Source organism: Grampus griseus (assembly GCF_964374135.1).
Source record: "Grampus griseus genome assembly, chromosome: 6".
NCBI lineage: Eukaryota > Metazoa > Chordata > Mammalia > Artiodactyla > Delphinidae > Grampus > Grampus griseus.
In genome coordinates, this window is record NC_139000.1 from 69,541,249 (window position 1) to 69,554,629 (window position 13,381).

Sequence of the window (13,381 nt, forward strand, 5' to 3'; positions counted from 1 at the left end):
TCTACTCCTAAGGAACGACATCCACATATGCTGCTTCCAATGGGAAGTCTGTCTTTAGATGTTTCTTGGCCACTTTATGGAGTCCATGTGCTTTCTCCCCTTCTTGAGATGCCTCATTCCAGATTCTGGTGAGAGAATCCCCTTTTCCCTATCTCTCATTGTAATAGGAAACTTAATTGAAATAATTTAGCATGATTACTGTTTTTATATCTTTTATCTCTTCCAAACTGAACTCTCCAGAAGAATAGGTTTGGCATTCTCTTTTTTCACCTCTGTATTCTCAGAACTATCAAATATCCAATATAGAAATATGAAGTTTTAAAATATAACCTGGAACTTCCCTGCTGGTGCAGTGGTTAAGAATCCGCCTGCCATTGCAGGGGAAACGGGTTCGATCCCTGGTCCGGGAAGATCCCACATGCCGCGGAGCCACTAAGCTTGTGGGTCACAACTACTGAGCCTGTGCTCTACAGCCCGTGAGCCACAACTACTGAGCCCACGTGCAGCAACTACTGAAACCCGCACGCGTAGAGCCCGTGCTCCACAAGAGAAGCCATCGCAATGAGAAGCCCGCGCATCACAACGAAGAGTAGCCCCTGCTCGCCACAACTAGAGAAAGCCTGCGCACAGCAACAAAGACCGAGCACTGTGAACAATAAATAAAATTTAAAAAAATAAAATAAAATATAAACCACTGAAATAAATGAATGATAAGAATGATGAGTAGAATTTATCATCCATGTTTCAGTATGCCTTGCAAAGTAAAGCTACTTCTTTTTGTAAGAAAAAAAAATCCAAATGTCATCTGGGGGAGAGTTTCATAAATTAAACAAGAAAATAATTTGAAACAATATAGAGGTAAGCATATTTTATTATACTGAATACACTATAAAGTTGAACATGGTATTATATGAACAAAACTATTTTAAATACCATACATAGTATGACTGACATTTAGTAGAATAATAAATAGATGACTTCATGAGAGCCCTTTGCACTTTAATCACTATCATTTTGACTCCTGGTCTGATCATTTCTAAATCTCTACTGTATATGAGTCTAGTTCTGATACTTGCTCTGTCTCTTCAAACTCTGTTTTTCACCTTTTAGTATGGTAAGTTTCTGTTGAAAGTTGAACATGATGTATGGGGTAAAAGGAACTGAGGTAAATTGGCCTTTAGGGTGAGGAGTTACATTTATCTTGCTACGAGGTTGGCTGTGTTTACTTCTAGTCCTGGGCTCTGTTTCTGCCCTCTTTATTTTCCATATCAGCGAAGCTGGCTTATCCTTTGGGATTGGTCTTCTTGAAAATAGATTTATTAGACCTGTTTGACAAGTAACCACCATAGGTGACAGGTCTATATCTTGTTCACCATTTTATCATTAGTACAGAGTTCATAATAATTATTCCAAATAATTATTAACAAAGAGTATTCTTAGATTTTCCATTAGACCTCCCATCAGAAGCTTCTAGTGACCTCGCGTCAGAGCCTTATATTGAAGTAATTATTAAGCATCATTAGATGATTCAGTACATTTCTACTGAGCCTCTTGGTTCATCATTCTCCATCTCACAGTGAAGGCGTAGGGTGGTAAAAATGTAGGGCATAGGATGCTAGATACAATTAGCCTTCTCTGCTTTTCTGGTGTCAGAGTCTTTGTAATGTTATACGTTCTTTTTCATTTAGTATTTTTCTGGGCAGGGGTTGTCTTGCTACTACTGAATTACTTCCTTTATCATCTTGAGTTGAGTATCTTAAGAGGGAAGCAAAAATGGAAACATAAAGGGCCCATACCATGATTTTCCATAATGTGCAATACATCATTGATTTGCTTCTCCATTCAACTTTCTTGGAAAGCTGTCCTCGCATTTGATGTACTGAGGTAAAAGGAAAACAAATGCAAATCTGACTATGATGAGAGTGAAAGAAGTAAAGTGACTCCCCAGGTGAAATAATGACAATGGGAGTTCTTCTCTTGTTACCCTTCCACTTGCTCCAGAATGGGTTCTGCTGATTAATTTCAGCAAATCAGCTCTCACTAAGGTCAGTTCTATCTGTTTCCCTTGTAGTGGATGGTTTCAAGCGCAGAGCAGCTTACTGACATTCAACATCATATTCATCAAAATAATGATACATTATCACTGTAAGTGATTAAATGTCAGGATTTAAAGTAAATCAAATCTTGAACATTGATATGAGTTTTCAGTACATCAAATCCATGAAATCTCTTCAGAAGCAAAAAATAGTTCAAAAAAGGAAAACAATGCAGAGAAAAAAATAATCCACATCCATTCTAGGTTCCACCCTATGTCTCTCCTCCAATTCAGACGGCAACTATCTCAAACCTATTTTCTGTATATATTGTCATTCCCTTCTCTTATTCATCCTTCCACCTTCTCCACTATGGTTTCTGCTGATTAATTCTACCAAACAAGCTGTCACTAAGTGGCCAATGCCATCTCTTTTCCCAATGTAGGAGCACTTTCCATCTACGTTTTCACGAATGCATTGAATCTTCTAAGCAGTTCCAGTCTTTCAGACATGGTCTTCTCACCTTTCTCTCTTGTCCTGTTAACATATGGCCATTCCCCTTGCTTTCCTTTGTAGCGTTCCCTCACTTTTAACGTTAAGGTCATAGGATTCAATTTTCAGTCCTTTTCTCATGTGATACTCTCCTCCTGTTTGATCACTTCTTCTGTTCCATGCTTTACACTTCATGGAATTGCTTATAAATTGCTATCTCCAGTATCCAATGGACATTTGCACTGAAATGTCTACTAGTTAACTATAGGTAATATCTACTGCTTTAATTTCTATATCCTCGCATGACATGATCCACCTTCTGCTGGGGAAATTCCATTTTCCCACCTTCTCACTGTAGCACTAAATTTAACCGATATTAATTTCTACTACAAATTAGTACTATTTTAAAAATAATTAAATTTAATTGTGAGTTAACTGATTTTTTAAATTTATTTATCTATTTGGCTGTGCCAGGTGTTAGTTGTGGCACACGGGATCTTCATTGCTGCCTTCAGGATCTTCATCACGGCATTCGGGATCTTTGCTTGCAGCATTCAGGATCTTTTAGTTGTTTGCGGCATGTGGGCTCTTACTTGTGGCATGCAGGATCTAGTTCCCTGACCAGGGATGGAATCCGGGCCCCCTGTATTGGGAGAGCAGAGTCTTAAACACTGCACCACCAAGGAAGTCCCTGTATTACCTGATTATTGTTTTTAGGTTACTTTCCTTTAAAAAAAAAATCAAAGTTACCCAAAGCAGAATTGGATTAGTTATGTTCACGTCTAGGTCCTGAGGGCAACACACGACCTGGCTAGAAGCAGTCTATTTTTATTTCTAACGTGAAAATCGTAATGATGGGTCAAGGAATTGTAACATACATTCTTTCATCAGGTTGCACATTCAGGCTTGGTGTTTCTTTCTCTTTTTTTTTTTTTAGTGGTACGCGGGCCTCTCACTGTTTTGGCCTCTCCCATTGCGGAGCACAGGCTCCGGACGCGCAGGCTCAGCGGCCATGGCTCACGGGCCCAGCCGCTCCGTACCATGTGGGATCTTCCCAGACCGGGGCACGAACCTGTGTCCCCTGCATTGGCAGGCGGACTCTCAACCACTGCGCCACCAGGGAAGCCCCTTGGTGTTTCTTTTTTAAAGAAAATAAACAAAACAGGAAGTTTTCTCTAGTAAGAATTTAATGCACAAAGAAAACTCATAAACTGAGTTAATACAAAGTATATATTTATTCTCTTAACCACAATGTATACATGCACATAATATTATGTAAATAAAAATAATTTAAATCTTTATAAATAGTGAAATAAATATTAAAATAGATAAATATTTAAGTAGATAAGTAAGTAGATAGATCAGCATGGGCATCTATGAGGGACGAGTGCCTGTAGAGTAGAACATCATGTTGCTTAATATTCCTGAAAACACTGGACAAATTAATTCAATTCAGGGCATGATGAGAGCAGAAATGAGAGTCTTTGACATGGCAGCACAGGTGGAAGTGTGGTCTTGTTAGTGAGAATCATTTCTCAGGTTGAACGAGGTGTGTGTCATTCCTTCCTCCTGAGTCTTTCTTGCAAGTTCGTTGATGAAGAGAAGGATCTCATGACTTCTGCTCTGACAATCTCCCAGGCACAAGGGCTGTACTTCTTCTCTTGCAGATAGACAGTGATTCTGTGGAAGTATTTCCTCACAGCCAGGATGGAGTCCTCCTTGAGCAGGGGAGTCCCTTCCAGCCCCGCCTCCTGCATCAGACAGGCTTGCAGGTCAGTGAGCTGCTGATAAAGTGCAGTGCAGAACTTGTCCAGGAGGGTCTCATCCCAAGCAGCAGCCGAGCCCTCTGTGCTGAAGAGCTGGAAGGTCTGCTGGATCATCTCATGGACGACAGCGATGGCTTGAGCCTTCTGGAACTGGTTGCCTCCAAACGCCTCCCGGGGGAATCCAAAGTCATTTCTGTCCTTCAGGCAGGAGAAGGAGGAGATTCTCCTCATCTGTCGCAGGAGCATCAGGGCCCTCGTGTTAGCCAGGCTGTGGGTCTGAGGCAGGTCGCAGCCCAGAGAGCAGTTGGAGTGGCAGCTGAGCAGCACCAGGGCCAGGAGTAAGGACACGGTTGGGGCCATCGGGGACCCTGCAGATGCTGCCGGCCTGGCTGAGGTGGGGTCTCTGTGAACCCTGCTCTCTAGGTTCTCTGAAGACCTTCCTTCAGGCCTGGGTCTTAAATGGGAGCGAATTGGTTTCCATTTTCTGAATGTTCCCTCTTACTTTCTACTTCTGTTTTTGCTTTTCATTTTGCACTCTCCAGACAGGTTAGGGCAGCGTTTCTCAACCACTGTTTTTCATCCTTGCCTCCCCTTCTCCTGCCCACAGAACCTTTCTAGATATTTTTTTTCCATATGGCCCCCCTATGAAATTTTGATACACAGATATACTGTGTACATCAGTATGTACTCCATGCATACCTCTACTTTATAAATAGAAAAAGAAAGTGAAAAGTTTTTTCTTTTTATTCAAAGCAGTGGTGAGTATGACAAAAATATTTAGGCTAAAAATTAGCTGTAAAAGCTACTGCAATTAATTTAACATTTTGGTTAAGTGTGCAGAATGACTTTTAATGTAATACATTTACTTAATAAATAGGAATGTATCAAACTACATATTCAATAAAAATTTATACAAATACTTCATAAGAATACCAATGTATAGATATATTTAAAAATCTATCAAAACTGCTAAAAACATTGAAAATTTAAATGATTTTCTTAACATTTATTTTTAAGTAATTCTTAGTTTTGATTCATACCATAAAATGATTTCTAACTTCACTAGCTGCTAGATATTCCTCTAGATATTGTCAACAACTTTTTCTCTTTAGGACTAGACGTAATTATTGATCTCCTAGATAACTTTTTTAGAATTAAATAATAAAATACAACCTATTTGTGCTTAATTCCCGATGCCCACATCACACTGAGGCTCAAACATAAGCAAAATCCACAAGACAGACAAGGACACCTCATAAGTAAGCAGAGGGCACCTCTCACATTATGACTTTGAGTTCAAGCATATGATGGAGAGAAAGTCCTGTAATGAAACATCAAGCCACCATGGCTTGTAGCACTGATCCTGCATATTGTGTATCTTCCATGCACTCAATGTCAATGCCTCTCGTCTCATACACAAGAAAACCCAAAGAGAAAAATGAATACAAAGGGTAGGGTTGGATAGGGTTGAGCTTTGGAGTGCCACCCACCATTGTAGTAGCTAAGATTTGTTCGCACCCCTAACAACTACTGTTTGTACCCGTGGGAGCGATCTGCTCCCAGATGATTTAGGAATCATCATCGATTTGAATCTTTCTCTGTATTTTTGCATTGAATTTCAGATTCCCCAAAGGACTGTCAGAGGTTCCAATCCAAGCCTATTCTTTTCAAACAAAAGAAAACCATCTTTGTAATTAATTGAGAACTGGATAAATGTTAATTGGTATCATGGAAAGAATTCACTTTCAACTCTGATCATGAATTCTTTTATTTTGCAGTGGATGTTCTGTGGCCTCAGCCCCCTCTAATACCGATCTTTCAATAAATAATAGGTATGTGACTATCTGTGGCAAATCAGCTCTGTAGCAACTGGACTCTGTCGTATTCTCTGTGGTATCCTCGGCACCAGGCCCAGTGTAATCACGCAACAGGTAATTTTTTTTTTTTTTTTTTTTTTTTTTTTTTTGCGGTACGTGGGCCTCTCACTGTTTTGGCCTCTCACATTGCGGAGCACAGGCTCCGGACACGCAGGCTCAGCGGCCATGGCTCACGGGCCCAGCCGCTCTGCGGCATGAGGGATCTTCCCAGACCGGGGCACGAACCCGTGTCCCCTGCATCGGCAGGCGGACTCTCAACCACTGCGCCACCAGGGAAGCCCGAACAGGTACTTTTAACGAAAGCAGTTTCTCAGATGGTCTCCTCCCACTGGAAGGCAGTTACGAATGACCAAGCTATTTTCCTTTATCACGGTCGTATTTGCTGGGATTATAATAGACAGTGGCTGGTATTCCCACTCTACTCCTACTGGTATCAGTCATGCCTACTGAGTTTGTTGCTAAAACCACTAGGATTCTCTTTCCTTTAAGGTGCCTATGGCTCTGGGGATTCAAGTTGTAAGAGCAGCACAATTTTCAGCCGTTGCCCGGCACTCTATTAAACTCAGGAGGATGGCCTCGTCACTAATTTGTCCTCTATTAGGTCATGACAGAAAATAACCAGCTTGATGTCACATACAGAGCCACGTATCTGAACTCAAAGTCTCCCTGATTCACACAGGTCACAGCAACCAGACAATTAACCACGTTACTCTTCGGTGGGTCTTTACGGATGTGGCAATGACTACCTATATCCTGAGATTCTTTGGAGACTCCTCACAAAGACTGATGAATGATCCTTTTCCTCCTGTGTCTTCATTCCCTTTCAAGGGACGATGGGGTCCATTTCAGTTTGATTTCCAAATTTTGACACATAATAATTAAAGCATTACTGCAGGTTGGAAATCAAGAGTTTGGATTCTGAGTCCTCGGTCTGCTCTTTTGGCCTGGTAAATGGCTCATTCTTCTTTATTTACATGAATATATTCTCTCTTCTGGATGCCAAGACATGTAGCCTTCAATGCCCTTTGTGGTCTGAATGTTTCCATCCCCACAAAATTCATATTTGGAAGTCCTAACCCCCAAAGTGATGGTATCAGGTGGCAGGCCCTTTGGGACTTGATTAGGGTGTGAAGATGGAGGCCTCACGATGGAATTAGTGCCCTTATCAACGAGGTCAGAGATAAATGCCTCCCTCTCCTGCTGTATGATGATACAAGGAGAACTCTGCAGTGTGAGACCTGAAGCAGGCTTTCACCAGAACTGGACCGTTTCTGTATTGTAACTAAGTTCATTTGTATCCTTTTTTTTAGATTCCACATATAAATGATATTTCTCTTTCTCTGTGGGTCAGATTGTTTTTTAATGAAGTGTGTGCAAGCAAGAACATTAGTTGTTCCCCTCCACCCCACCCAGAACTTCATTAGGACAAATAGTGTAAAGATGAAAAGTGGTCTTATGCACTGAACTTGTCTCCTCGTCTATTAATCATCCAATAATTTCCCAACTTCTTTGCAGTGAGATTTCCACAAGGATAAATCCAGGCCATGTAATGTGAGCAGAAGTGCTCTTGCCCTGTAGAGTCCTGGCCCTTGAAAACGTCCCATGTGATGCACCAGACTTTTTCCCTTTACCACTGAGTGGAATAGCCTCAAATACTGCAGAAAAATTTGCAGTCACCTGTTGATGATGGAAAAATCCACAAAACAGGGGGTACCCATGTCCCCGACTCACTCTTTGGAGAGCAACTTAGAACATCCATCTGATCAGGAATGCCTGCCTTGTGTTCTTATACCAGGGAAAGATAAGATTCTATTATGATCCAATTCCTGACAGCATTCTCTTTACCCGTTACAGCAGTCAGCATTAAGTTAACTGACAAATATCTTTAACACCACACTATCCAAAAAACCTTTCTATACTTCATGTGTTGAAAATAGCAAATACCTCTCCCAAAACTTAAAGTGATCTTTTAAATTACGTTAGAAAATTATTTATACAAGAAAAGAGATTGTGTTCTGTCAAAACCTTTTTTAAAATCATGATTTTCTTTTCAGACATTTTTCAGCCTGTGAGGAAACACAAGTCGAGATTGCTTTGGACTTGAACACTAATGTAATAGAATGAGAAGTGTCACGAGTATAAAAAATATTCTGTATTTGTTGACATTTCTTTGAGGATTCTTACATAAGGGAAAGGCACCTTTTAATTTCCACTCTGACAACCTCCCAGGCACAGGGGCTGTATTCCTTTGCTTTCAGATAGACATGGATTCCATGGAAATACTCCCGGGCAGCACGTCCCAAATCTCGACAATCCAGATTGTCTTTTTTCATCTGCTCCAGTCGGTGCAGCCTCAGATGAAGGCTAGAGAGAAGTTTATCGAGGAGGGTGTTGTTCCAGGCAGCACGGCTGTCCTCTGTGGTGAAGAGGTTGAAGATCTGCTGGAGCATCAGATGGTGGTGACAGGTGCCTTGAGTCACCTGGATTGGGGTGATATTCTCTCTTTTCCAAGGAAATTTGAAGTCGGTTCTGTCCTTTAGGCACCACTGAGAGGGGATTCTTTGCAACTGTTCCAAATGTTGGAAGACGTCCTTGTTTTCCTGCCTATGGCTTCTAGGCAAGTTCCAGCCAAGAGAGTAAGCAGGGATAGAGCAGAGCAGCACTCCTGCCACTAGCAAATAGATCTGGGCCATTAAGAAAGGGTGATTCACTAGACGGCCGCCAGGAGAGGCGTGGGCACCGCCAAACAATTAATGAGTGGGAAGCTTCCTTCCCTGGAACTGTGGACAGCGTCCTTCCCTAGGTGGCCGGTAGAGGGCGCAGGGTTTGTTTGGGAAACGCCGACTGTTGAGTTTGCCGTCTGCAGCTGTCTCCTGCAGCTCGAGAGACAGGGCGAAAAGTAGTCCCTGAGGCTGCTTTAATAATCAGCATACGCGAAACACCTTGGTTTGCTCGGTGCTGAGCGTTGAAGAGGAAGTATTGTCGCGGCCTCGCCAGAGACATTTTTGTGTGGCTGGGAACAAGAACCGTGCATTTTCAGGCTTCCCCTGAGTTTTGCGCTTTATTTTCTCACAGAAACTTGAGCGAGGCAATTTTTGGGAAAGAAGCCTTTTTCTGAGCGGTCTGAGGTGGGAAATCAGAGCGATTCCCAGCCGCAGAGAAAGGGGAGCCGATTTTTCCGATTCGGGCTGGTTTCTGGCGCGAGACAGCGAAGGCCCAGAGAAAGGGGAACGCGGCGGCGGCGGCGATGGGACGACAGGACGGTGTTGGGGACGCCCTGAGGGGTGAGTCGGCGCGCGGCCACCACCGGGGCCGAGGACGCGGGAGCTGAGCGCCCCTGTAGATTCTCTGGGACTTCATGGAGTCTTTCAAGGATACAGCGTTAAAGTGAGCGAGAAAGTATTGAGTATCTGAAAAGTAGGAATATTAAAAAAAACTCACAGCCTTTTATTTTTTACATTTTAAAATTAATTTTATATTTAACTTAATTCATATGATATTTAAATTAAATATTTTAAATGTTTGATATTTTTATAAATTTATGTTAAAATATTTTCAATATTAAGCATAGAATATTAAAATATATTTTCATATTAAAATATAGCATTTTATTAAACTTTATTTAAACTATATTGTCTTTCTACTAAAGTAAGTATTTAATATAATTAATTATTTGTTTATTTATTTTAGGCTGGGTGTATTTATTTTAGGCTGGGTGCAGTCTTCATTGCGGTGTGCAGACTTCTCATTGTGGTGGCTTCTCTTGTTGAGGAGCACAGGCTCTAGGTGCGCAGGCTTCAGTAGTCGTGGCTCGCGGGTTTCAGAGCACAGGCTCAGTAGTAGCAGCACAGAGCACAGGCTCAGTAGTAGCAGCACATGGACTTGGTTGCTCCACGGCATGTGGGATCTTCCTAGACCAGGGCTCGAACCCGTGTCCCCTGAGTTGGCAGGCGGATTCTTAACCACTGCGCCACCGGCGAAGCCCCAAGTATTTAATATAGTTTTACTTTTCTATCTTTAATGGAAGCCAACTCATTAATATTGTCAAGATTACTTTTTTGCTTGTTTTTAATTGAGGGAATTACCATGTTTGACAATTTCTAATGACCCCGTGATAGTCTTAACTGATTTTTAACTCATGTTCCTGAAATGTCTTTCCCAGGACCTCACCTTGACTATAAGGTTAGAAAGAAGAGTTGGTGTGTACAAGCAATTGAGGACGTTTAGCAGGTCAGACTTTTTCATTTTTCTTTAGTAGGAATTTTATACACTAAGTGGAATTTGCCCAGATTTCATTTACATCATGAAGGCTTACTTTGTAAGACTGTCAGGGCCATGCAAATGGAGGTCAGCTTCATTTCTTTACTTAAAAGTTTTATATTTTGTTCCTCGTGCATATTTTGGGATTAAGTTTCATTTTAAAATGTTGCATTAAAACATCCTTTATCTTGATGACTTAGATTTGGTGCCTTCTTACCATTGGTGCTTAAGAGAAGTACTAGCTTAACGTTGCCCTAATGCTAACCCAGGAAATAGCTTTTGAATTAGAGTATTGTGCTGTTCCATGGCTGAAAATCTAGGAATGCTTTAATTCTCATCATCTCTCCCCCATATATATATTTCTTACCATTTTCCTGGTCTCTACAACATTATTTTAATGTCTTTTTTTAAAGGAAGAAAAAACCCTTTTGACTGCCTTCATCTGATTTTCTCAACTCACACCCCCTTGGCTATGGTAACCACAAATCTGATCTTTTTCTCTGAGGTTATGTGTTTCTTTTTAAGGTATAATTTAATCTGTGTCTTAAAAATTAACACCAGAGGTGGTCTGAAACAAAATAAGGTGAGGAAAAGGACTATTTATCTCATTTATACTAGTCACAGAGCAGGCTTTTTTTTTTTTTCTTGTGGGGAAGAGGTCAAAACACTTTCTTAGATGCTGCAAAGTGCCTCAGGTGCCGTGGGATTTCTCTCCTTAATGTACGGGGCACTGCTCTAAGGGTGGAGACTAGGTCTCTACTCCTTCGCAGGCCTACAGGCAATCCCTCTCCTAGAGTTTGCATTTGGGGGCCTCAACATGCAGACCGCTGAGTGTTAAGGAACCTGTAGTCAGAGCTTCTCTTTGCTGGGCTGAGGGTGGACTATAGAGGTTTCCATTTGTTATATTAATACAAAAGCCTTCTATCATTCACTCTGTTCAAATTCTCAGCCTGTACTTTGCAAACTTTATTTTATTTGATCTCGGCAATGTCTTGTGTGACCACAACTAACGGTGTCTCCATTTTTTAAAAGATGAAATGAAAATCTGATGTCATTTAAATTCAGGAGCCCCAGATTTTTGTCAGAGTGGAGCCTTCTGCTGCTCCCAGGCCCTCGTCTTCATCAGCTCTGAGCACTGGCCCTCAGCTGCACTGAGCCCGTGGTGCTTCCTTCATCCTAATCCTGCCTCTAAAGTCTGTCCTCCCTGCTCCCTGGAGGGCAGTCACCATCCCTGCCTCACTTTCCTGGAATCCACATTGCCAAGCGCATTGTCACATATATACGCAGTCAGAACATTTCTGGTGACGGAATGAAGAGAACTGCATGAATTCACCCTTGCTGTTCATTTTTATGTCACCATTATCTGTAAACTTTCAGAAAATGTGAGCTATGGTCCTGTAAAGAAATGTGGAAGAATTTAAATCTGATGTATGAGTCCCTTTAGAGGAGAATGCAGAGAGGTGAGGCTAGTTGTATTTTGGTGCAATTTAAGAAGTGGCAAAACAGAGTACAGGGTCAAACCTCTAAGTATTCGTATTAGAACTGAAAAAGAGATATATTGAGACGCAGGTTTTTATTTCAACCTTGGGTCTCATTTAGATGAATACATCCTATTGGATTGATACTCTTTCATGTTCCAGGAGTGTGTTTAATTTCCAGTGTAATAAAAGAATTGAAGTTGTGACATTCTATGTTGCCCATAAATGGCTTATTTAAGAATCTCCTTTGCAGGCAGGTACCCACAGCAGCTGGATACAGGCTCCCACAGCCAGACACCTGCATCACCAGGCTCACCGGGGCCTGCCACCCTCCTCACTGAGGACACCCAGGATGATGTTCTCCAGCCCTGTCTGCAACATTAGCTGTCACCTGGCCCAGAACCACAGCCTGCCAAAGCAGGAGACCCTCACAGTCCTGCCCCTAACAGGGAGAATCTTCTTTGTTTTCCTGCCTGAAGGACAAGAAGGTTTTCAGGTTCCATCAGCACCAGCTGGCTGACAGCCAGTTCCCAAACGCTCAGGCCGCCTCATTCTCCATGAGACGATACAGCACTTCTCCATCGTCTTCAGCACAAACAGCTGAAATTCCTCAGTGGGCTTGATCAACAGTGGGCAGATCTGGAGACTAGTTTGGTGCAGGAGATGGAGAGGAAAAGACCCTGCTGGGCAATGAGGACTCCAGCCTGACTTTGAAGAACTTCCAAAGGACCAGGCTCGATCTGAAAAGAAAGTCCACAGCTGCTGTGCCCAGGACAATATGAGAGTGGAAGTTAAGGCGTGAAAATCAGAGTGTGCTTTCCCTGTATGTTCAACCTCAGAGAACGCAGGAGTGGGAAAAGGAGACCCGGACCCAATCTTCTACAATGGAGTCTTCTCTGCTTAGAGGTGGCCTCTAGTGCGTCCATATTCACTGAGTTCAATGACTTTTCTTCTGATTCAGTTGTAAATGCATCGAGTCTTCTCAGGACATTGTTCTTCAACAGTAAGTGGAACAATACTTTTGAATGGGGAGAAAATTTATTTTTAATTTGTAATAATTAGAATTTATTTCTCTATGATGATTGTTATATTTACCAAATTTATTCTTCATATTATGATATGGTCAGCTTTGTGTCTTGTTTTCCTTTGCTTTGGGGGTGCAAAAGGTATATTTTAAGTGTTAGGTTTAACTCATACTCTTAAAGAAAATCAGAGTGTCCTTAAACCTTTAATCTGCCTTAAAATCCAACAGGAACATAAATAGTTTTATTCATTTCATTGGTCCTTAAAATATTTTGAAGTATCTCTGCTTTCAGGATTTTACTTGTGTTTTTTAATATATTGGTAGATAAAACAAAGATATTACTTTCTTAATGGAGCACTCTGTCAGAGAAGACAGGCATTAAAGAGTAAAAAATTAGCTTGAAACCCTTTCTAGGTTATGAAGGAGAAGCACAAGGCATTATGACAGGTTA

At 41.5% G+C, this 13,381-nt stretch overlaps 2 protein-coding genes and 1 long non-coding RNA gene across 3 annotated transcripts; 1 reads left to right on the plus strand and 2 right to left on the minus strand.

Annotated features, from left to right (window-relative positions):
- Positions 1-4,081: 4,081 nt before the first annotated feature.
- LOC309823969 (interferon alpha-1-like) lies at positions 4,082-4,675 on the minus strand (the record flags this gene model as incomplete). Its single annotated transcript, XM_082656664.1, has 1 exon — positions 4,082-4,675. Exon 1 carries the CDS (start codon positions 4,649-4,651, stop codon positions 4,082-4,084), a length of 570 nt encoding a protein of 189 aa, XP_082512790.1. The 5' UTR covers positions 4,652-4,675.
- Positions 4,676-8,348: 3,673 nt separating this feature from the next.
- LOC309824567 (interferon alpha-13-like) lies at positions 8,349-8,861 on the minus strand (the record flags this gene model as incomplete). The annotated part of the gene is made up of 1 exon (XM_082657521.1): positions 8,349-8,861. The coding sequence occupies one exon, from the start codon at positions 8,859-8,861 to the stop codon at positions 8,349-8,351; it is 513 nt and encodes a 170-aa protein (XP_082513647.1).
- Positions 8,862-9,146: 285 nt separating this feature from the next.
- Positions 9,147-12,233, plus strand: LOC309824107. Its single transcript, XR_014296893.1, has 3 exons — positions 9,147-9,555; positions 10,331-10,398; positions 12,160-12,233. It is a non-coding gene; the product is annotated as an uncharacterized lncRNA (long non-coding RNA).
- The last annotated feature ends 1,148 nt before the right edge of the window (positions 12,234-13,381 follow it).